General features: G+C 38.1%; 1 protein-coding gene across 2 annotated transcripts; it reads right to left on the reverse strand.

Annotated features, from left to right (window-relative positions):
• Positions 1 to 2,498: 2,498 nt before the first annotated feature.
• On the reverse strand, positions 2,499 to 24,806 carry GYG1 (glycogenin 1). Of its 2 annotated transcripts, XM_081953494.1 has the most exons (8): positions 24,692 to 24,806; positions 17,934 to 18,069; positions 16,086 to 16,260; positions 14,788 to 14,950; positions 9,345 to 9,471; positions 5,199 to 5,418; positions 3,551 to 3,601; positions 2,499 to 3,334 (listed from the first exon to the last, which is right to left on the reverse strand). In XM_081953494.1, the coding sequence occupies exons 1-8, from the start codon at positions 24,696 to 24,698 to the stop codon at positions 3,149 to 3,151; spliced, it is 1,065 nt and encodes a 354-aa protein (XP_081809620.1). In that variant the 5' UTR covers positions 24,699 to 24,806; the 3' UTR covers positions 2,499 to 3,148. The 2 variants fall into 2 exon arrangements, with proteins under 2 accessions (XP_081809620.1, XP_081809619.1); XM_081953493.1 differs by lacking the exon at positions 3,551 to 3,601.
• Between the last annotated feature and the right edge of the window lie 70 nt (positions 24,807 to 24,876).

Here is a 24,876-nt window from a genome sequence, read left to right on the forward strand (position 1 = left end):
TTATGTCTGAGTTTAGGATTATTCAGGCTTTTGAAATTGGTGAGACTTTACTAGAGTTCAGAAAGATGTAAAATTCCCTGCATGCCACCATTTACGTGTATAGAATTAATGTTGGAAGACAGACGTTTTCTTCTATCTCTGAATTTTCTCCACACATTTGAAAAGTCTGGCACTTCAAAATTCCAGCTGGTGTACAAACTTTCCAAGGAGAAAAGGGCTGTCTATGACACCAATTGCAGTGACTTGACTGAATGGGCACCATCTCATTTAACTCATTATCCCTGGAATGCCCATTTTCATATACTTAAGACAACATCAGTGTTTCAATTTCTTAAACAATAGTAATGCACTATATTCTTTTAAACTTAACATCTGTGCTGGATACTTTTTTTTTCCAAAATAGTAAAATTAGTAAAAGTGGTATCTGAGATCCGTCTCTTGCCAGTCACATCTACCTGACTCACTAGAGCAGGGAGGCAAGGAATGTTGCGGGTCTCATCTGCTAGAGAGATACATCTGGCAGGATCTAGAAGGGCCTTCTCTCTGGAACATCTTTTCCCCCACACATTAGACTGCTCCTCCCCCTCCCCACACACACACTCTTGGAAGGTGCTGAAGACATGGTTCTATCAGCGGACCTGGGGAACCTAGAGCGGGATGGAACCCATTAAATGTATGAATGTGTGCTGTCTGGCAGGAATAGCCAACACTCCAGAAGATAGGCTTAAGATACAGAAGGATCTTGACAAACTTGAACATTGGGCACTATCTAATAAAATGAAATTCAATGGTGAAAAGAGTAAGGTTCTACATTTAGGCAACAAAAACGGAATGCACAGGTACAGTATAGGTGATACCATACTCAGTAGTAGTAACTGTGAAAGGGATCTTGGAGTCCTAGTGGACAACCATTTAAATATGAGCCAGCAGTGTGCAGCAGCTGCCAAAAAAGCCAACACAGTTCTAGGCTGCATCAACAGAGGGATAGAATCAAGATCACGTGAAGTGTTAATACCACTTTATAATGCCTTGGTAAGGCCACACTTGGAATACTGCATTCAGTTCTGGTCGCCACGATGTAAAAAAGATGTGGAGACTCTAGAAAGAGTGCAGAGAAGAGCAACAAAGATGATTAGGGGACTGGAGACTAAAACATATGAAGAACGGTTGCAGGAACTGGGTATGTTTAGCTTAAGAGAAAGAAGGACTAGGGGAGACATGATAGCATTATTCCAATATCTCAGAGGTTGCCACAAAGAAGAGGGAGTCAAACTATTCTCCAAAGCACCTGAGGGTAGAACAAGAAGCAATGGGTGGAAACTAATCAAGGAGAGAAGCAATTTAGAACTGAGGAGGAATTTCCTGACAGTGAGAACAATTAATCAGTGGAACAGCTTGCCTCCAGAAGTTGTGAATGCCCCAACACTGGAAGTCTTTAAGAAGATGTTGGATAGCTATTTGTCTGGAACGGTATAGGGTTTCCTGCCTGGGCAGGGGGTTGGACTAGAAGACCTCCAAGGTCCCTTCCAACTCTACTATTGTATTATTGTATTGTATTATTGTATTGTATGTATTATTGTATTTGTATGTTATATTACTAATTTATTTTATGTTTCTTTTTCTATGGTTTTTATATCCGTGTAAGCTACCTTGTCGCCATGTGTGAGCAGGCGGCAATATACATTTTCTAAAATAAAACGCAATTCCATCTTTAGTCAGTGTCTTTGATAGGACTAAATATACTCAGCTTTCATTGGGTTGTACTTTTATTTTTTCAAATACTCTTCCCTTTCAAATACTTCAGAAAATCCCCAGAATTTATGCTGCTTAACTCTTAGGGGCAGGATATTTTGGCTATTGGAATTTGGAAAATAGAAGATAATTTGGTAATTGGTTATATTATTACTATAATGAAAAACAAATTTTACCTAATTTAGTAACATGCCTTTGTTTTTGTCCAGCTTATAAGAGGATAGCAAGTACGAGTCTCACATCTAGAGGTTTAGTGCTGTTCTCCCCATGCATCTTGGGTGTACGATTGATGGAATACTATTCAATATCAATATTGCCTATTAAAACATTATCAGCGCATTGTGGAGGATGTTTTAGCCATTCAAAAGTATTGTTTAATCTGTCAAGTATTCTAATTACTGAGGATAATAATTTACTAAAGGTTGTTCTGGTGTTTTAAAGTTAACGTGGATATGCGTAAGTGTGTAGAAATTTCCAGCCTGTATAGAGTCAGAACTTCTGAGACCGTCTTATGATAGCATTATCCTCTCTTTATTTCCTTCCCAGTTCCAAAGTGTTACCCAGGTGAGCTTTCAATGTACACATCCTGTGTGGCCTTTAACATAGCTTCTTTTAAATAGAACACACACATTTCAATGGAAAGCAGGCATACCCCAGATCAACTTTTAAGAAATCCTCAGTGGTATTGATTTGAAGAGTGTGTTGATGACGCAGATTACTGTGCTAAGTAATGCTAAGTAAGAGACTTCAGAGGGTCACAGATTTTATTGCCACTTGACGAGTTGACAACTTTCAACAATGTTTTATTTTGTACTTTTGAGTGCCATTACAGTTCACAGATTTACTTGTCTCAGTCATACAAAGAACTGAACAAAAGCATTTGCCATGCTGTAGTTTTGTGCATAGAAATCTGGTCAGAAATGGCTGGAACTGGCAGAAAGGTAACTTTACAGTTACCCAGTTGCATATACATATGCTAGTATTGTAAGGCTCTTCCATTATAGCTGCCTGAATCTCTAGCCATTATTTTATTGTAGCAAGCAGAATGTATTGGTGTGCACGTGTGAAAGGAAGGAGAGGTAATGCACAGTCTTTTAGGTCTAAGTAGTATGTTTCAGGCCAGTGCAGTGTCCTGTTCCCAGGTTCTTTGCAGGCATATCCATGAGTTTTTGAGCAAAAGAAAAAGATCTGACTGTTGGACACATGATTGGCACAAGAATTCATACTTAAAACAGCTTTTGCTCAGTTCTTACCCGCAGTATTACCAAAAGACTTCAGTTGAGCAGTGGCAACGCTTCTGGCAAACCTAATTGACCCTAGCTGACTTTTCTAGTTGCTACAGCTCTGAAACAAGTCCTTGTATTGCTGATATTTGGGGGAGCAAATACAAGTGCTTTTACTGGAGGTAGGTGTCAAGTTTTTTTTTGATGTTGTCAAAGCTGTCTGCTCCCATGTAGTCAGCCTGACCTTGCTCCCATTTTTCTTTACGTTCTTCTGAGGACATAGCTGGTGGTGATGGTGGCGAATGTGGCATTGCTGCTGCTGAAAGTGACAGGTGGGACACTGCCTCTGTTACTTCTTCCTAAAAGGAAAAGATAAATGGGAGAAGCACAATTATACACTCAAAAAAGTATATATATATATAAAGTAACCAAGCAGAAGGTAAGAAAAGCAATGAGGTCTCATGCAAAGCAGCAAGCACCATTTATGCAACTTAAAGAGCTATGAATACATAAATAAAAAGAGTATCTGGGTCAATGAAATAGCAGACAGGTAGTTATGTTTAAGTTCTTCATACCTCTCTACAGAAGCCACAAGAGAAAGCCAGTGTATAGACCAAGCCCGACAGCTGCAAATAGTTCATTAGAAAGTTGAAATACAGACAATAGAAAGCATAGCTCAAGAATAGATTAGTATGTTTAGTCACAGGATTAAGAATATAATTATTTTGTTTTCTGTATATCAAGCTCAAATAAGCAATGTTGCATGACTAGCCTGAATGCATGAGAAGGCAGAATCGTTATTTTAACTGGCAAGATATGTAAAAACATCTGTAAAAAAACCCCAATTTTTGTAGGTGCACTATTATAAGAGTGTTGTAACACAAATTTTAAGACAGTTGGCACAATACCACCCTTCACCCTCAATTTATCAGAGACAGCAGTTCATAATAGAGAGCAGATGTGCCCCTGCAGGCATCTCCGTGGTCTGTTTATTGACTGCAATTTACTAGAAATTTTCTTTTAAGAGAAATAACTAGATGCCAAGCATAGTGCAGGATATGAAATCTTGAGAGGCCTAGGTACATATTGCAATCTGAATCAACATTTAATGAGAATTAATAGAACTGGGTCCTTTAAAGTTGATTTAAAAATGCAAGAGTTTTAAATGGTGCCTGCTGGAATTTAACAGTGCTCTAGGATATGCCTAATCTGAAGAAATATAGAGGAATCACGAATGCTTCAAGGAAATTCTTGAAATCAGCTACATAGATTTACAAAGTATGCAAATCCATTGTAAAGAACTGGCATTAATATCAAACACTTTCAGATTCCTTGTAGACATTTTCAAAGTTCTGTTGAGTGAAAGTAAACACAACCATTCTATCTGGGGTAGATAGAATGATGGCAATGATAATGGTGGGGAGTGCAGAATACCACTGGTTTTGATGAGTCAGCACAAAACATTTGACCCTATTTTAATGTATGTACTTCCTGTCCTGGAAGTGCCTTGAAAATTCATTTGGCATTTTCTTCATGTTCTAGCACCAAAGTGTGGTATAAGCTACATTTGTATTGGAAGATACAATCTTATATGAATGGATGATCAGGATGGGAAAATGTTTCCTGTCTGCATTATTTCTTTGCTCTATAACATTTCCTGTGAGTTCTGGAGAAAATAGTAGATTTTAGGGACATGTCGGCGGCATTTCAAATAAGTCATTGCTAACTATATTTAGGATGATAGGGAAGCATGATTTGACTAAAGTGGAGAGATTCAGGAGATATGAGCTTGTAAATTTATTTAAGATATTTCTTTTCCCTTGAACATTGACCTCTGGAATCTATAACCTCTATTCCTGTTCAAACTTTATCTGTTGTAGGATAAATACTTCTCATGTTCCCATTCTCCAAACACCTATTTTAACCACAATCTGGTTAGTAAAGCCATAAATGCAGGCTTGTCCATATTTGTTTTGGCTATCTCCTAACCCCTTAGGAACAGTCTAGAACTATTATTTGGTCCTCTAATAAGAAGCAGATCAATGTGCTGCATTTATGGGGAGCAGAAAAATGTTGCAATACTTATTAGCTCACTAGCTAATGCAGTTGCAAGCTGTTTTTGTAGCAAACATGCTAGCTTCAAACCAACTCAATTCCAAGCCAAAAAAGAAATATTTTCTATATCCCACATTAAAGTAGAGAATGTCCATTTATGAGACATACCGCCTTTACACCAGTAGCTGTATCTTTGATTACACCATGCTGCTGTAATAATGGTAAGATATTTGTGACAAAAGTGTCCCACCACATATTAAGGAACTCTGGATGAATCATTGTGGGATCTTGAGCGTCTTCTTTGACACTTTTTGTTTTGGAGTCATAAGTATAATTCCATGGTTTCACTCTGCCCAGAAAGTGCACAACTTTAGCATTCATCCCAAACCTGTCAAAAGAAGAGGTCACCTTTAGGTGTGGGTAAAGTCATAGCATCTTAATAGAGGAGTGGATATCCATTACATATAGTTTGGAAGAATAATTGCATAATAATTGTTAAAAGTTATATACAATATTAAGTTCAATATTTTGTATGGATCTGAATTCTTATGGCTATCAGAAAAACACCTTTACTGACTTTACCATAGCCCAGGGATGTCCAAACTTGGCAACTTTAAGACTTGTGGACTTCAACTCCCAGAATTCCCCAGCCAGCAGAATTCCAGGGATTCTGGAAGTTGAAGTCCACAAGTCTTAAAGTTGCCAAGTTTGGACACCCCTGCCATAGCCAGACCTTGTAGTGAAGCACAAGGCTGCAGTGAAATAATCAAAATCAGTGCCATATGGTTACATCAATTTCCATAATTAATACAATACAATTGCAGAGTTGGAAGGGACCTTGGAGGACTTCTAGTCCAACCCCCTGCCTAGGCAGGAAACCCTATACCGTTTCAGACAAATGGTTATCCAACATCTTCTTAAAGACTTCCAGTGTTGGGACATTCACAACTTCTGGAGGCAAGCTGTTCCACTGATTAATTGTTCTAACTGTCAGGAAGTTTCTCCTCAGTTCTAAGTTGCTTCTCTCCTTGATTAGTTTCCACCCATTGCTTCTTGTTCTACCCTCCGGTGCCTTGGAGAATAGTTTGACTCCCTCTTCTTTGTGGCAACCCCTGAGATTAATTCAACTTGTTTCTTATCAGTGAACAGCAAGAACTTACAAACTGAAGATCACTGAAGTTTATCCCTGAGAAGTGATCAGAAATTCCACCCTGGGTATCAATAGCTTGATATTGTGAATTACTTTTAATCCCATTTACTTTTATTTGTATGATATACTAGAATACAATATTGGAAATACTAGCATATCAACAAGTCTTAATAAAGTATCTGTGCATAATCCTGAATTCCTTTATTAATTTGATGGACAGCATAATAGAACAAGGAGTGTTTGAAATTGAACATGAAAGGAAACCAGTTCTACAAGATGTCTTAAATATTGTATGTGAAAAACAAGTTGATTTGGTGTGTTATTTAATAAATTAATAATTATTCTAAACATTGTTCATTGACTATTCAACATTCTCCATTCTTTTCCCGAGTAAAACATCCCCCTAAATAGGCGATTTTCATCTCTTTGGTATTATATGAAAATACTTTGTTTTAAATTTTGAGTTCACACCTATTTCTTTTAAATATACATTCTCCATATTTAAAAAGCATTCAATGTGACCATAACAAAATGTAAGTTCATTCCAGGAGCTGATGCATTTGGCACAGTTGATTAGCCTGCTCTAATGGCATGCTAGTATCAGGCATGGCCAGGCTTAAAATTTGGTTAGGACTGAGAAGGAATCTGGTCAGATTTTCATTTTTTAAAACCACGATATACCTATTTATGAGCTTATAATTTATTTGTACTTTGTTCCCTACTTCAAAGGGGAAGAACCTCCTGCTCTAACATTTCATCAATCATGGTCAGAATGCCACAAGAGCTACAAGAATGGAACTGAAGGACTCCATGTAGCTCAAATCTGAATGTAGGATTCTTTGTAGTACACTTCATGTTGTAAGAGGAGCTGCTTGCAATCACAATTACATCACAATTCCATTCACTAAGCCAGACACTCTTTCCACCAGCCACTGAGTACAATGTATTCATTCCAGTTTGCATAAAGATCCCAAAATAAGGGCACTAATTTTAACCTGACAGCATCTCATGACACTCGGATCATAAGACACAGTTAGTTAAACACTGTTTTAATGAAAACTGCTTACGTCAGCTGCTCTATTAAATTCATCATCATTCAATGTTGCCTAGAGATTTGTTCCTACAACTGCACACTTGCTTCTGATTCTCTCAGAATTTGGCAGAATTTAAAGAGATTTGGCTTTCCCTGAGATAACCTAATGCCAGCAATTAACAATTTAATACGAAACATGAGTACTTCAGAAATGAACGTACTACCAAGGTAGATTATACCAGGGGAAAAAGTAAGACATTGCCATAGTCTCGATTTTGTGGCACCAAGAGCACCCTGAGATTGTGCCATTGAAATCTGAAGATTAAAAAAGTATTTTTTTAAAAGTTTCAGCTAAAACATGGGAGAAAAATAGGAATAATGAAGCATTTGACCTTTGGTCTTAAGGACCCCTTTCATAAGTGAAATGAATAACACAAGCAAACTTCTCTCCTTAAATAGGCATATACATTGTGGGTTTCCTGACCTTATAAAATTATATATCTATAACTATATAGCTCTATAAGGTATCTCAGGAACTGTCTTTTTTCACTTTTAAATAAATTATGCCTTCATAATTCTCCATAAGGAGTTCTCCATAAGGGCCAATTTTATCAGATCCACACTGGGCTTCCATTAATACTGTCCAGTCTTCACCATCAACTCTTCAGGCAAGGAAAGATGGGGAATTCTAGGCAAGCCTCCCTAAAAATCTACTCTTCCAGGACATCATTTCATACATAAGAATACCTGAAATTCGCTAAATCTTTTTCAGCACTCTGAAGTACCACTTGCAGCTCTTATGTCGACTGTACTTTCGAAAGATATCATTGCTTTCAGTCAGTTTTATTTATATTTTTAGGGCACATCCTTAGCAGTAATCTTTCACAATCTCAGTTGGTACTTCTAGAACAACTCACAAAAACATCAAGAACGAAGCAATCTTTCCGCTACAATATTCTCTTCTAACAGTCACCTAATTGTTCCTTTGAGTGAATGTAACAGACAGATTAAATGTCACTATCTCATCCACAGAACTCTTTCTTCCAGGATGCTACAGTGAGACAACTCCACCTTTTTATTTCAGCCTGGCATGCCTTCTTCTGAGTTACATAAACATTTGCTGAGGTCAGTGTTCTAAAGTCAGTCTTGTATTTGTTGAAGACATCTTGCCTACATTCTCCCAGCTTTTAGAGCTGTAGAAAACATAGGCTTTCTTTCCACACCATACAATATAGGATAGTTTTGCTTAGATAGAGTTATTTCTTGTCTTTCGATGACCTTTTAAAGGGTGTGGTCTTGCCTTTCAGCATTTCATAATAGTCAGATTGAGCTTTTCAAATTTATTAAATAAATTTATGTATTTGTTCAATTTATAGCCACCCATCTCAGACAAGTGGTTTTGGGCAGCAAACAAGTTTATTTGTTAAGCATCCATGTTCTCTTCTGATCTACACTTACTGCACTCTTCCTCTGGGACTCTGCCTTACTGAAGTTGTGCTAGACAACCACATAGACTAAGTCCATCATCTTTTCACAGCATTACAGAAAGTTATAGCTGTTGGAAATGCCACCCTCTTTGATTATCTTATGCTAATCAGGTCTTCCTCCAGCTTAAAAGCTTGCTAGTCTTTCTTATGTGAATCACTGAGAATACAATAAAGAGCTGATGTCTTATCTGTAAGTGCAGTTCTTTGTACAGTCATCTGTGAATTCATATAACTGGTGGGGTTCTATGCAGTGGCATAAATTCATAGATAACCACTCAAAGAACTGTAGTGATAGTTCTTTTAAATTTTTCTGGCTTATTCTGCTGAGATCAAACAAAGGAGTGATAACATAACATTAGAATGATTCTAAGAAAACCATCTAATTCAGATTATTCATTCTGAAGAAAAAAACAACTAAGGTTGGATACAGATGTATATTACCTATTATAAGACATACAGTAAACATGTCAATTGTTTTATTCTCATTTTAGCTGTGGGGGTACTTGCCTTGCCATCAAGAGCAAGTAGCATAATTCCTATCACACTATTTGAGTCTGGAAGTAGTAGTAACACAGAATGAATATCAAATCATGCATATTTAATAGTTCAGCCTACCCTGTCTGTGTGCATAATCATCTACTTACGCTTTAAATGCTGGGAGGTAGGAATAAATAGAAATGCTGCTTAAGTTATAAATAAATGGGAGATGCTTGCTAATATCTGTAGTTGCCCAACTGCTGAAGAAAGTGTTCAACAGACCCTGGTCCCCACCTGAGGGAGGGAAAGAGGGAGGGAGGGAAGAAGAGAGAGAGTGAGAGAGAGACAGGTTAGTCAAAGAAAAAGCAATCGTTTAAAAAGTCTTTAAAAATCAGTTTCAAATATTCTTGACATACTATACATAAAATGAATCCAGAAAATCAGAAATGTGTACGTCTGATCTGCAGTATTAGTTTGGTAGTTTTGTTGAACTAAATTTAACAAGTTTATTAATACAATTTAAAACCCTGTTTGGTAACGAACGAGACAGCTTTCCAAACATTCATAATTAATTAATTGAAGTGAAGATGGAGCATCTAATTATTTCCGAAGTATGAATAAAGATTTTTCTGGTGGAAATCAGTTTAAAAATTGCTTTATGAGGTATATACCTATTTTCGCAAATAAAAGATATTACTTTCAAAAACCTGCTTAGTTCTAAAAATAGAACCATTAGGAGCAATGAATATGCTCAATAGTGATGTAAATGATTAAAACCGAACCTTTCTGAGCAGTGATTTTTGTCTTAACCACAGCTATTTATCAGTTGTTTTTTTCAATGAAGGATGTGATCATCCATGCACTGACTTCTTCTACAAGCATCCCTGACTCATAATGAATTCATATTTAAGGCTTCCAACTCTTGGCATCTTATCAGAACACTAGCTTCAGGGAGCCCAGATGGGGTTGCATATATCAAACTTCATTCTTTCAAATTATTTTATAAGGCAACAGACGTCAAGTAACAATCATTCAGGCCAACGTGCTTAGCTCAGTTTAGCAAACAGAATAAGGAGCAACAAAGTGACGACAACATTTTAGAAGCAGCCTAGCTTCTTGGATTGATATACAAAAATTAAGAATTGGGACTTTTCACTTAAATACTTTGCAAAGTTATTTATTCAATAAAGATTAAATACTGCTATTGATACAGACACATCAAAACTTAGAAGACCCCAATAAGTTTTGGTTGGCTCTACCAGAGAGAGTCAAGATCAAATTTGATTCACATATGAAAGTTAGTACACTTGATTTATATAATTTCTATCTTTAAAATAAAGAGAGTTATCTTCATTTTACAAGTCAGAGTAAGATTAGGAATGTTCTTTCCACAGTCCTAAGCATAAAGCTGAAACACATTACAACACTGGGTCTGAGTGCATCTAACGCTATTTGTAATTTCAAGTCTGGCAATTCTATTTGCTGTACCAATTTAAGATTCAGGGCATATTGAACATAGAATGGAAAAGACCCAAATACTTAACATATTTCTAAGGAAACGGCATCTCTATTTCAATTTCCCACAGCAGAAAGAGTTGTTGTCTGAAATTTGTTCTCAGAATACCATGGTTATTGCCAAAACATACCCCTTGGTAATATTTTTAAGTGAAATTCAATATGCTTGCATTCTGGGATAAATGTCAAAATAAACTTAGGGGATAGCCAAGGAAGGTAATATTAAGATAATATAATCAGAGGAAACACAAGATCTCTGTTTGTGTTTTGCTTGAGACAAGAACCATGCAATCTTAATTGTTAATGAAAGCCATCTAATATCTCTGCCAGTTTAACTAGTGCCAATACTCATTAATTAAGTCATCTGAAAAAGCCAAGAATAATTTAGGACTTAACTTTTAAATGAGAAAAAAGAAGCTCAAAAGTAGAGTCCTAAATAACTCTTGCTATTTCATAGGGGAGACTTTGTTTTCCATTTTGTACTCCATGTTTAAAAGAGGCACAAATAAATCTACTGAAAAGCAACAAAATTTAGGCAACCAAGACAGCTTCTTTGGATATTTGGAAGTTAGTTTCTACCAACTAACACAAGCAACTCCTAAAGTTAAAAAGCAGCAGGTTTAGTTCACATGAATGAAGCTTTAGCATGTGTCTATTCTTATGGAGTGGGGGGAGGGAAGGGAAGAATTCCAGTGATAAACTGTCTGCAGTACTGTAACCTAATTTTCACGCATATTTTAGCAGAGGGAACGCAACAGTACACGTGTGAATAATACCAAAAATATGCCCATTCATTATACATCTATGCAATCTTTTCACCCCCCTTTTACAATTCAATATAGTTCCTCAAAAAGGCATCTCCCACATAATTTTCAGCACAGACACTTCCCCCAGAAGGCAATTTCACATTAGGAGCAATTATAATCAAGCAAGTAATAAAGATTCTGTTCTACAGAGATAACAAGCCTTTGTCTTATGGACCATTTATGGATCATTTCCAAAATACAGTAAAATACATAGGCTCAGAATCCAGAATTACAGAGTTGGAAAAGACCTTGGAGGTCCTGTAGCCCAACCCTTTGCTCAAGAAGGAAAGCCTATACTATTTCAGACAACTGGTTGTCTAATTTCTTAATAACTTCCAGTGTTGGAGTATCCACAACGCCTGCGTATAACCAGTTCCACTGATTAATTGTGCTTTTAGGAAATTTCTGCTTAGTCCTGGGTTTTTGTTGTTAGTTGCGAAGTCATGTCCAACCCATTGTGACTCCATGGACAATGCTGCTCCTGGCCTTCCTGTCCTCTACCATCCTCTGGAGTCCATTTAAACTCGCGCCTACTGCTTTGGTGACTCCATTCAGCCACCTCATTCTCTGTCGTCCCTTTTTTCTTTTGCCCTCAATCTTTCCCACTATTAGGCTCTTCTCTAGTGAGTCCTTCCTTCTCATTAGGTGGCCAAAGTATTTGAGTTTCATCTTCAGTGTTGGCTATTCCTGGCAGCTTAGTGTCATCTGCAAATTTGATTAGTTTCCTTTCTATCTGCCATCTAAATAATTGATGGAGATATTGAAGGGCATAAGATAGACCCTTGGGTTACCCCACTGTATACTTCTCTCCATGTACTGTAGGTACAGTTCAATTAAGGACTACACGTTGAGTACAGTTAGTCAGCCAGTTACGAATCCATATATGGTGATGTTGTCTAACCCACATTTTTCTATCTTATCAAGTAATAGATTGCAGTCTACTTTATCAAATGCTTTACTGAAGTCCAAGTAAATTACAAAAAGCATTTCACTGGTCCACTAATTTTGTTACATTGTCAAAAATGAATAAGAGTTGTCTGGCATGATCTTATTTTGACAAACCTCTAGGTGTTCGCAGATTTGTTGCTTGATTATCTTTTTCAGAATCTTCCCAGGTATTGATGTCAGGCTGATAGGTCTGTAGTTTCCTGGATCCATTATTTTTTCCTTTTTTGAAGAAGGGAACTACATCAGCCTGTCTTTGCACTGAAAAAGGGCTGTTTCTAGATTTTTAAAAACTTTTATTATAGTTATAAATAATTCAAGGTGGCTAACATACCTAATACTTTGTCTCCCTCCTATTTTCCCAACAAGACCACCCTATTGGGCTGAAAGTGAATGATTTGCCCAAAGTAACTCAGCTGGCCTTCATGCCTAAGACAGGACCAGAACTCAGAGTCTTGGTTTCTAGCCTGGTGCCTTAACCACCAGACCAAACTGGATTTTATTCAATTTTAACTTTTATTTCATTATAAATCTTATTATAATTTTTACTATGTTTATGACTTCTTATTCAGAAAAATAGCATTTATTAATTAAATTTATTTGCCACTATTTTCGCCTACAGGCAACTGCAGGTAGCTTACAACAGAGAAACGGTTTCCTAATTCTCTGCAAAGAGAATCAAGCTAAGTGTCCATTGAGCCAATATTGTGCAAATTGACTCTGCAATCTGTATACTACAGCTTCAAACAACATGGTCAGGGGTGATGGGAGTTATAATAGAAACAGTACCAAGAAAATACTACTGTAGCTTTTTTCATGTTAGGCTCTTGCTTTCTGTATGCAAAAGATTGTGGTCGAATTGTAGAGATTAAAAGCCCCCAAAACCATTCTCCTTCAGGCAAGGGATTATTGAAACAAATAAACAGGCCAAAATGTTACAGTACATTCTCACTTTCTATCCGCAATGATTTTCTTCTAGATTCTAGCTGGCCATGCTGCAAAGCATGTAGCTGCAAAGGATCAAGTAAAGAATTGTTGCATAAGTGAGTCATTTCTAGTGAGCCAGGCCAGTCTTCTTTGGAATTCAAAGGAAAAGGGAGGGGGGGGAATGACTCTTTTTAAAACCCACTATTTTGTTTTTGGTAACTTTTGTAGCATTTCAGCAAGTGTTATGACACTCTTGGAAGTTTCAAATGATAAGTGGCCCTCTTTCTTTGAGTGCTGGACATCTGTACTTGAAAGGCTGACATGATCAAACCACCCCAAGTGCATTCACAGCAACTGTCAAACCAGCAACTTGCCCTCCCTGTTCCATTTAGGCATTTTCTTACCTAGAAAGATTGGTGGGAGATAAGATGATATTCTTTTAAAGGAGTCTTACACGGAAAATTGAAACCTGTTCTTTGCAAGAATGTTCCAAATTCAAAATGTCTTACGCCTGAAATGCCCTAGTTTGACTCCAATCCTGTTCCAACCATTTTGGAAGTGTCCAGAAATGAAATTAGGGTTGTTTGAAATTGGAAACACTTCAGAACTACTTGGAACATTTCTGGAAAGTAGGGACAACCACTATGGAGCTGTAGCATACAGATGAGTTACTTTTTTATTCTTAAGTGTAGAATATATAATTGATGGGCTTAAGGTACCAGAAATCAGATTCTGAAGCGATATGGGCTTAGGTTAACAAGAAAACAAATTTCTGAGTGATAGGACAACCAACAGATCTAATTACTTGGAGATGCAGCTGAAAGTTCCCCTTTGCAGGGTTGTATTCAAACAAAAGCTAGAAGCAAAGGGGTTTCTACACGGATGCGGGAACCAGCCTTGATGACTTAAATGACCTCTTCAAATTCCAATGCTAGGAATGTTCTCATCAGGTCTCCCTTTAAGAAAGATCAATAGCAGTGTGCATTGATATTGTTGCAGATGGATGTTGTGGTTCTTTATGCATTTATCTAACCACGTTATTATGGCTTGAAAAATAACACTGGTCTGTTATTTTTCTAGAAGAAGCAGAACACACTGCCCTAGTCTACCTACCTTTAGGTAATGATTCTTGGTCTGTTGAAAGACATATTTGCAATTTTTACTGTAATAATACACACGCAGCTGCTTTATTGACAGATACCCACTTCCTTTTTACTCCACTTTTAGGAAATCTTATTAATGTTTCATACCTTCAGGTCCATTGAAATAAAACCCCATCTACTGAAAGCTTCAGAAGTATTCCGTTCTATAAGCATTACACATTTGCTGCAGATTTGTTTTGAATAATCTGATTTAACGTATACCCAGGCTTTAAATACAAGATTTTCCCATCATCCAGAACAAATGAGATACGCACCATCAAAGCTGCCTTTCTCTGTGGCAAGTTGTAACAGTTGATTGAATGTTTCAATGGAAGGCCTATAGACAAAAACTCCGGAATTGAAACAGTCAGGCCAGCCTGGATCTGGGGCTGCAGAAAGTTCTTCTCTTTCAAAAAGTTCATCGATGTTTGACAAGACCTAAGAGGGAAGAAATTGTTTGCAGGTACAAATGTATTATTCACCAGCAAAGTGAATGGCAATTTCCGCTTAAAATACATTGTTATTACATTTAGATCTACTAATGTTGATAGAGTTATTTCTGGAAGCAAAGTTAATTGAAGGCATTTCAATTCACAATCCATGAGCTATTTTCCTTCCTCATTTTAAAGTTGTTTGGAAGAATCCTGTCTATATGGCAAAGATAAGAGACTAGGCATTCTAGATAATGGGTATATTTCTATATCTAGCACTACCCCAGAAATCTGGGGCAGTCTGACTTTTTCCTTAAATTATTGCCTGTTCATCAACAGGGCAATTAGATGCATGGAAAAGTAGATGCTTTTAATGCAATGGATGAAGCCATAATTTGCTGTAGCAAAGTATGCAGTTTCTACATATTTCTATTTATTTAGCACATGCCACAGAGTAAATCGATAACAGTAGTAAAATATATGTATATATGAAAGGAATACATAATAGGTAAAGGTAAATGTTCCCCTCACACATAAGTGCTAGTTGTTCCTGACTCTAGGGGGTGGTGCTCATCTCTGTTTCAAAGCCGAAGAGCCAGCGCTGTCCGAAGACGTCTCCATGGTCATGTGGCTCGCATGACTAAATGCCAAAGTCGCACGGAATGCTGTTACCTTCCCACCAAAGGTGGTTCCTATTTTTCTACTTGCATTTTACATGCTTTTGAATTGCTAGGTTGGCAGAAGCTGGGACAAGTAACGGGAGCTCACTCCGTTACACAGTGCTAGGGATCCTAACCGCCAAACTCCGGACCTTTCTGATCTACAAGCTCAGCGTCTTAGCCACTGAGCCACCCTGTCATTAAACACATAATATTATGGTACGAAAATAATGGAAATATTTAGGTATGTAAGGTAAGGTGCGGTATGAGGAATTCAACAAGTTTTGTATAAGCTATAGGATATTCTTTAAAATACTTTGGTTCATGATAATGGAATAAATATTCTATATATTAATATTACATATATCTGAAGTGGTGCAAATCAAAAGGCATCTCACTATGTGGCATATAAATTACTATTTTCTAACATGAACTGCAAACCAACACAACTAAAAAGGATTATCAGCAGCAAGAAAGACATACCATTGTGTCTGCATCCATAAACACACACTTTGAATACTGTGTTAGCTCCCAGCAGTGGAGTTTTGTCAAAGTAACACCAAGTTCAGGCCTTTTCAATAGTGCAAGATGGGCTGAATCACCACTGTCCAAAACATCCACCAGCTTCACTTCATCAAAGACCTTTTCTAAGACTGTCCTATTGAAAGGAATGGTCATGGTTTACATCAATACTCAATGCCATTCACACTCATCCCATAACTGTCTACACTATCCCCAGAACCTGTAAGAAAGCAGACTTCTATATCCTATTTCTGCAAGAGCCTATAGGAATCTGCTTGAAATAGATTCTCCTGACAGCAACTGTTTATCCCCCTGTAGTATATTTCAAACTTAAAGTGTATAGGAATGCAGTCTTGAGATAATGCACTTGAAAGGTGGTGGATTAGTAGTACTGACAGGCTCTCAGAGCTACACAAACAGATGGGTTAGAAAGACCTACACTCTTGATAAGTCAACTGGCTATTTTAAACTAAAGAATTATGGAGCTTTTAGCATTTATGGAATGACTTCTGGGCAGTAGCTAAGACTATAGTAAGGTTGCAGAACATACCCACAGAAAACTGATGAGGTTTGAAAATTCTCAAAATTATTAACAATAACCAATCATTGATAATGATTCAGCATTTGCAAAAATAGAAAAGAGGTATGCTGAAAAAAAGAAAAAAAATCCAGATAAACTGTGTTCCAGAATAGAGATGCAATCACAGAGCAGGAGCAGGAACAGGTAACAAATTCTACCAACAAAATTGGAAATTTCTAGTTAGCTGAGTTTACACTAAAATAAGAATAATGGTATTTTTGAAGTTTTAAATCTAAAATATTGAATTACTAAATCACCTTTTAAAATTTAGGGGTCTAAAAAGCTCCAACAATGTATAGAATGATGTACAAAGATCTTTTTTATACTACTGCTTTCTTCTCTGTTACTCAATACAAAAGCAGAAGTCCTGGGCAACCAGGCAATACTGAAGTACTTCCTCTCTACCAATTTTAACCTAGATTCTACTAAGATTCACGGTTGTGCAGGAAGGAGCTAGAAGGCTTACTGTCACTTCCCTACAGCAGATCACTGCTGCTTCCTTTCTAGCTAATAGATGACTTTTGTCCAACTGCTCATGAAACATATGCTGAAGATCTTAATTATTAAAATTCTGGCATAATTTTTGCCTTTAAAGATTCTCCTGGAATTGAAGGTATTTCTACCACAGGTATTTATTTAGACTGGGAGAGAAGAGTAAGTTCTTTTTAAATGTTCCATTTATGTAAAACTTTAAACAAATTTAAACACCTTGCCCTCCATCAAGAAGAGATGTCTTGCGTAGCATTTGATATAACAGCTAAAGATTTAGCACAGCAAGCCACAAATCTCATTATGCAAATATTTGAGCAAGCTTGAAAATGTAGTGAAGTTCCTCATATCCTTAGCAAGACATTTAGAATTCAGGCTACAAGTTAAATTAGCCTTAAATTAGGAAATAACTATGACTAATGAAACCAGCTAACACACTAACACTACCTTAGTTGTCCATAAATAGACTTGTCTTTCTTGTTTACATTAAGAGTAAGCAGTCTAATGTCTCATCTTTATAAACATCCCCCGTTGTTAAAATCTTGGTCCTGCATTATTTTCAACATCCATTCTTTTTGAAAGCAAAAATCTTTCAACTATATTCAGGGAAGATGTTAAAAGGCTTCCCTCTTAAGGGAAAGTTCACCCAGCTGCATTTATTTTTAACTAAGCTCCCACTTGACCTTCGGGTGCATGTTTTCCCTGAGGGTTGGATGGCCACAGTGCATCAGGCAACTCACCTCATTGCATCCGATACATGTGGAGTGATCAATACTGTCAACTTCCTTGTCGTTCTGTAATTCCGTAGCGATGATCCAAGGACAAGTGCTCCTTTTACATAGGAATCATTTGTGGCTAGTGTCACAAAAGATTGGTCTTAAGGAAAAGAGACACACATTTCATTATAGGGAAAAGACCTGTCATTGCACATAGTGTATTCTTAGGGATCCATAACTCCATTTTATTCTGGCAGCAGTTCCAGAAAGATAGGATTTACTTTTTGGGTGAAAAAGAATGACTGTATTTATATAAGTAGTACTTGACTTACAATCACAACTGGGGCTGGGATTTCCATCATAAGTGGTTGTTGTCATAAGTTGAATCGGTCCAAATTTTAAGCCAATTTTTACAATGATTAAATAAATCACCTCGGACATTAACAAAATCACATTAAGCAAACAATGCAGACATTAAGTGAATCCAGCCCACCACTGAAAAAAAGGGTTGCAGATTAGGGTTACAGGACCATAGCATACTGCAACCAGTTGTAAACATGAACTGGTTGTCAAGTGCCTAAATTGTGATGACATGACTGCAGGGGTGGTGCTATAGTCATAAATATGTGTACAAGTCATAAGTTACTTTTTCCGAGGCCATTTTTGACTGCTTGTTAGTCATACGTTGAGGACTACAGTACCTATATCAGTGGTGGAGAACCTATGGCACACATGCCAGAGGTGGCAAGCAGAGCCCTCTCTGTGGGCTCGTGTGCCTTTGCCCCAGCTGTGTTTCAGGTCTCTGCTGCTCATGCGCCCACGCCTTGCAGTTTGGGTGTGCGTGCACTTTGGGCACTCAATGTCTAAAAGGTTCGCCATCACTGACCTATATATCCATATAGCATAAGTCACTTGATTGCAAGATGGGTGGCTATATACATATGACAAATAAATAAAACATTTTTTGAGCATAAAATATTGGCTTTCTATGGGATTCCAAGAAACCTTTGGCTGATCAGTTTAGGAACATACTAGATTAGAGAAGATGAAGGTGACCTGACATTCTGCCACCCTCTTTTGGCTTTGGCAATAGAGCTGAGGCTGATAATTACTGCTATGTAATGTAATGTAAAATATATTTATTAAATTTATAATTTTAATAAATAAATAAAAAACTCATGCATATCTTAATGCAATTGATATCTACAATTACCTAACCAATAGTGGTAGAACATGCGTGTTGAAAAGTTCTTACTGCAGAATAGGACCAAACATCATCCACTGGTAGTAATTTAATCCTAACAAAGAACACTTTTATTTTCTTTCCTGTCTTTCCTGTGACAATGGACTAATGTAGGAGCAAACAATAAAATATACAATCTTAAACAGAAATCATTCAAAGGGACATGCTTGCCACACGTTACTGGATACCATGTCCCTTTTTGTGCTGTTGCAGAGGTATACTTTTGTGGAGATGAAACTATCAAATTTCAAAATATCTGGAAATAGGAAACTTCTATGTCAGTGAAATTATTAGGAAATGTGTTTAGCAATTCAAGTTGTGCAAAATACACTGGCTGTCATAAGTTTAAAGTATACACACCAAGTGGATTTCTAATTAAATGCATTGTGTGCTACTTTTGCATGGGATTTAACTTAGTGGGTTGTAGGAGAAAGAAGTTTCTACAAATTCATTAATTTCTCCCCATGGAACACATTATCTAAATGTTTATAGGCAGGTTAGAGCTGACCAGCCTAGTCTACATTATGCCCTCCTGACGCAATGACCACATGTTTATACGTATCCAATTTTGCAATGGAATATCAAAACTGGTTCTTTGATCATCTCCACATGTGTGTCCTGAGATGTCTATCATAAGCAAGCTGATAAACTCAACGGTGTATTTTAATTCCTTATGCATAAAATCATTACTTGAATGTATTTACATAACTACCACACCCGTCCAATTGTAGTGGTTGTGTGCCCAGGAATGGTTTTTGGAGTGTACATACCCCCCCCCCCCCATTGTGAGCTTCCATAATCAATTGCTCTGTTGGATGAAAAGAAAATATTTGAAGATGATGCAACGTTGGTAAGGGAAAAAAGACTTTTTACATGTCTCACTAATACATCCTCATTGTGAACAGCTAATCTGTTTGAGAGAAAGCCTTACAGGCCTTAGCCATCTACCTGGTAAGCAAGTCATATTACATCTAGAAATTATTATTCAGAGCAATTATAGGCAGCCTAACCCGGAGATATTTCAGCTCTGTCAGTAGATAGCAACTGAAATATAGATGAGAGGCTGAAACCAGCTAATTCAGTGTTATCATTAGTTGCATACAAAAGTCTTGTCCTTTCAATCTGAAAACCTAGCTGGAATTTTGTGTTTAAATCAGAGTCTGAACAAGGTTCTAACTAATGTACTTTCTTACTGCTGAAAGTTAAAAGTGTGATAAACTGGCACTTGTATCCTGTAATTATAATTTAGGAAGGAATGAATAGCCTGTCTGGTACATTAGTTAAGGTGTTGGCTTAGAAACCAGGAAGCTCTGAGTTCTACTCCTACCTTAGGCATGGAAGCTGGCTGTGAGACTGGGTCAATCACTCTCTCTCAATACAACCTACCTCAAAGTGTTGTTGGTGTGCGGAAAATACATGTTATTTGCTCTTTACTAAAGAAAGGTAAACTGAATATTAATTACAAATTGGTAATGTTTAGTGTTCAATAGGTTTTGTATAAATGTTTATAAAATAATTTTGTAGAATCAATCAATCTTTTATTTTGGTCAAGGACCAATATAGAAACAAGAACAAAAAAATAAAAGACTCCCGAAAAAATCTAACAACATTACCATATAGAAAATATTTATTTTTATTAATATCAATGACAATTTTATAAAAATATGTTTTGTATAAAGAGATTTGTTATACTAATACCATGTTTTAGCTAAATTGGTGTTATTTTACAGGATTATTATGGATTATATATGATTATGTTGAAATAACAAACCAATACAGCAATGTAATACAACTCAGATCACTAATATATATATTTAAGAAAATTTAACAAAATGCATATTTTATGAATTTGCCGGCATAAATTAGGTGTTAAATTGCTTCTATTGTTTATCAGCATACACAAATTCACAACAAGTTCACAATAGGAAATAGTGAGAAAATCTGATATAATCCAGCATCTAGCATAGCAAACTCTTATATTTCTGAATGTATATACTAAACTTGATGTACTATTAGACCATTTAGTATTGAAGAGTATTGTGTATATAATTACTGTACACATAATCCAAAATATTTTCCAATGTAATGTTTCTAAAGATGCTTTATTCCCAAGGGATTTTAGTTATCCCAAAGGTCATTAATAAAATCAAACTTATCAATATAAACGTAAGAATGTTACTCAAGAGTGTTCATTACTTACGTCACTTTATAGTAACACCACAATAAGAAGCTTTAAATTCAATTTCCATTTATTGCTATAAATCCACGCAGATTTTGGAAAAATCAAGAGAAAACATAATTTAGCTTAAACTCAAGGCTATCTTAACATTGGCCATTACAATCGCCTTTTACCACTAGCTGTCAGGCCCAAGCCCAAAGATGACACAGTGAAATCCAAGCTAGTCCAATACTTTATTTGTTCACATCCAATAGACAGCATCACACCAGGCTAAATCTACAATTGTCTAACATAATAGATATATCCTAAGAGATTCTAGGGCAATGATGGCGAACCTTTTTTGGCTCCCGTGCCAAAAGCGGGGGGGAGCACAGAGGAGTTGTGCATGGGCGTAATGCTATGTGCGCAACAGCCCCCCCTGTGTGAGCATGCATGCGCGACCAGCGCCCCCGCTTTTGCCGTGGCTTTTTCACCCTCCCCGGGCTCCAGAGGCTTTCTAGGGGCCTGGGGAGGGTGAAAATAGCCTCCCCTGCCCTCCTGGAGGCTTCAGGAGCTTCCTTGAAGCCTCCGAAGGGCGAAAAATGGACCTACAGGGAACCCAGAAGTTCGGGAATGGTCACTTACGGTTTGTCCATAGGGCCGAATTTTGACCTCTGGAGGGCAAAAGAACGACCTCAAAAGAAGCTGACAGGCCAACGCGCTGCGTGCCCTAACAAATGGCTCTGCGTGCCACCTTGGCACGCGTGCCAAGGGTTCGCCATCATGGTTCTATCGTGTGGCTTTTAATTTTTTCTCCCAAACCTCCTGGACTGCCCACTCTTATTTTGGGGTTCTCATTGGAATGTCCTACCTCCTCTTTGAGAAACTGCAGTGCTACTGCTGAGATCCCTCTCCCCTCTCCAATTCCTTTTCTAGTTGCACCTTCCATCACACTCACCTCCAGAGAGGCAGACAATAGCCATGTACAATGTCACAAGACACCCTTTTTTCAACAGGTGGCAGCACTTGGCTGACCTTGCCTGGAAAGCAGGGTCAGACTTGATTAGTATTTGGATGGAAGACCACTGAGTAATTTTATGCCCATAGGTTGAACCAGGGTACCAAAACACAACCTGCAAGAAAGCAATGTCAAGCTTACTATAGTAAGAAAACTACATGTCCATGTCCATTAAGTCATCAGAAGCTCGAGGTATTTTTTTTAAATAAAGCACCCTTAAGATTATGCTGCAATTTAGAAAATGAACAAGTGCTTCAAAAAACTTTAATCCCTGGCACATGGCGTTAAATGGATTAGGCAGCAATAATGAAAAGACCATTCCCAAAGCACACAATACAACATCAAATAGACTATATCTTGACTCAGCACAAGACAGCACACATGCCTGAAACCAAGTCATATAATTTATGCATAGAAGCATTCCAGAGTTGAATTGGTTTATGGCCAGGGGATGTTAGGGTTGATATTAACAATGGATGAATGCAGAAGGCAAGGCCTCATTCATGCAAATAAAGTAAAACAAGAAATGCCAAGGCTTCACTTAGTGAATGCTTATGTCAGTGATTAGATGGGTACAAATCTTAACAGCTTGCATTGGCCAATAGGCTAAAATCTCAAGGTAGAGCTACCTGCGGTAGAACAAAGGTACAAAGGTACATGTAAACATTTAGCACACTGTGAGATATTACAGGCATACCTATCCAAGGTTTTGAATTGTGGTCTAGATAGCAGAATCAGTAAAGGCTAAGCTTTTGCAGAGCAATCACAAGAAAGGCTAATCTTTGGTAGAAAGAAACCTCAGTGCCACAGTAACTATTCCTCAAATCTTTGGGAATATGTTATCATCTACATAACCTGTGTAGCTGGCATTGTGATTGGAAGAAAGTTCTTCTGGCTGAATAGTTAATCTGAAACAGTAGATTCCTACCCTTTTGGGGACCTCAGCAACCCACTTGTGCATCACCTTGAAAGTGAACAAGCCAAAGGCTTAAATGTGTATTCTTAACATGTTTCAACCATGGGTATAGTTCACATTTTGACACATTCAGGCTCCCTAAACTGGTATTGTAGGACATTGGGCTAGTGATTGTGTTAAAGTATCAAATTTAAAAATTAATATTCGGGTAACGGCCCCTTGGAACTGACTATGTTCCTTATCACTTTTACTTACCATTGTCATTTTTTGGGAAGAAGGTGGATAGCCACCAAATGTATTTCTTGAAAAAGTTTATGCAGCCAATTTATAGTCCAGAGCTCTGCTTGCAACACTTCATAATTAAAAAATTATGAAAATGAAGGGCCTGATGGCATTAAGGAGAGTGTCTCTGGCCACATCTGCATCGTGGACCATCACACCATTGGTCCCCAGGACCATTAGAATAGAATAGAATAGAATAGAATTCTGTATTGGCCAAGTGTGATTGGATACACAAGGAATTTGTCTTTGGTGCATATGTACATAAAGAAAAATAAAACAGAATACATTCATCAAGAATCATAAGATACAACACTTAATGACAGTCATTAGTCATAATGGTAGGAGGCTACAAACAGTGATTGCAGTATCTGCATCCCTAGATAAGAAACGCTAACTGGCAAATTCTACCATAGAGCAGATTTATCGTTTTCAAACATCTAATCTCGTTTACATGGCGCCTCTTCTACCCAATCAGGTAGATTTGTTTTTAATCAGCCCAAAGATAAGAGAGAGAAAAGCTGACACATCATATCGACCAACCCCACAGAACGGTCTATCTGTGCCCTACGGGGTTCGCCCGAGCGGTACAAAACAAGGCTGTCACTTTAAGAGGAGGTAAAGCGCATATGCGCGCAGCCATCCACACATTACAAGAGTTTTATTTTCTATTTGGCCGCCGGTGCCCGTCACCCGCACGTGCCCAGACCTTGCTCCGAAGACATCCCCCCCCCAAAAGAAAGACAGCGTACGCTGACTTGCACTCCTTGCACGCTACTCCCGGGGGGGGGGGGGGGAGAGAAAGGGCTCACGCGCCAGCCTAAAAATAGGAGCCGCCATGCGTAAAACAGGGCAGCCCGAGGTCTCCCGAGGACGAGCGCTCCCGCCAGCCGCCCGGGCCAAGCGAGCGCCGCTCTCCTTTCCTTTGCCGGCCCAGCAGGGAACGAGGAAGTGCCGCAGCTGCTTCGGCTTGTCAAGTCACTTGTGGCTGTAAGATAACGCCGGACCCGCGGCGGCTGGGCGGAGAGGAAACTCGGGCGGATGTATGACCCGCTCTCCGCAACTGACGACGAAGGCAGCCGTCGCCAAAAGGACGCGCTGCCAGCCTCCTTCCGGGTGTGTGTGTGTGTGTGTGGGAGATAAAGAAAAGCGCGTCATTCGGGCTTACCTGCCATGGTGCCGCTCTCAGTCCTGCAGCCCACCTCACCAACAGCCCCTTCCAGACAGTGGCTCCCTTTCCGGAGCTCCGCCTCTTTATATAGGGCAGGCGGGGCCCAGGAGAAGGGGCGGAGCCTCCAGAATGAGCGGAAAAGGGTATGCCTCCTGAGAGGGGGGGGGGCGTGCTGCCTGAGG

This window comes from Natrix helvetica, assembly GCF_964273705.1.
Source record: "Natrix helvetica genome assembly, chromosome: 5".
Taxonomy (NCBI): Eukaryota; Metazoa; Chordata; class Lepidosauria; order Squamata; family Natricidae; genus Natrix; species Natrix helvetica.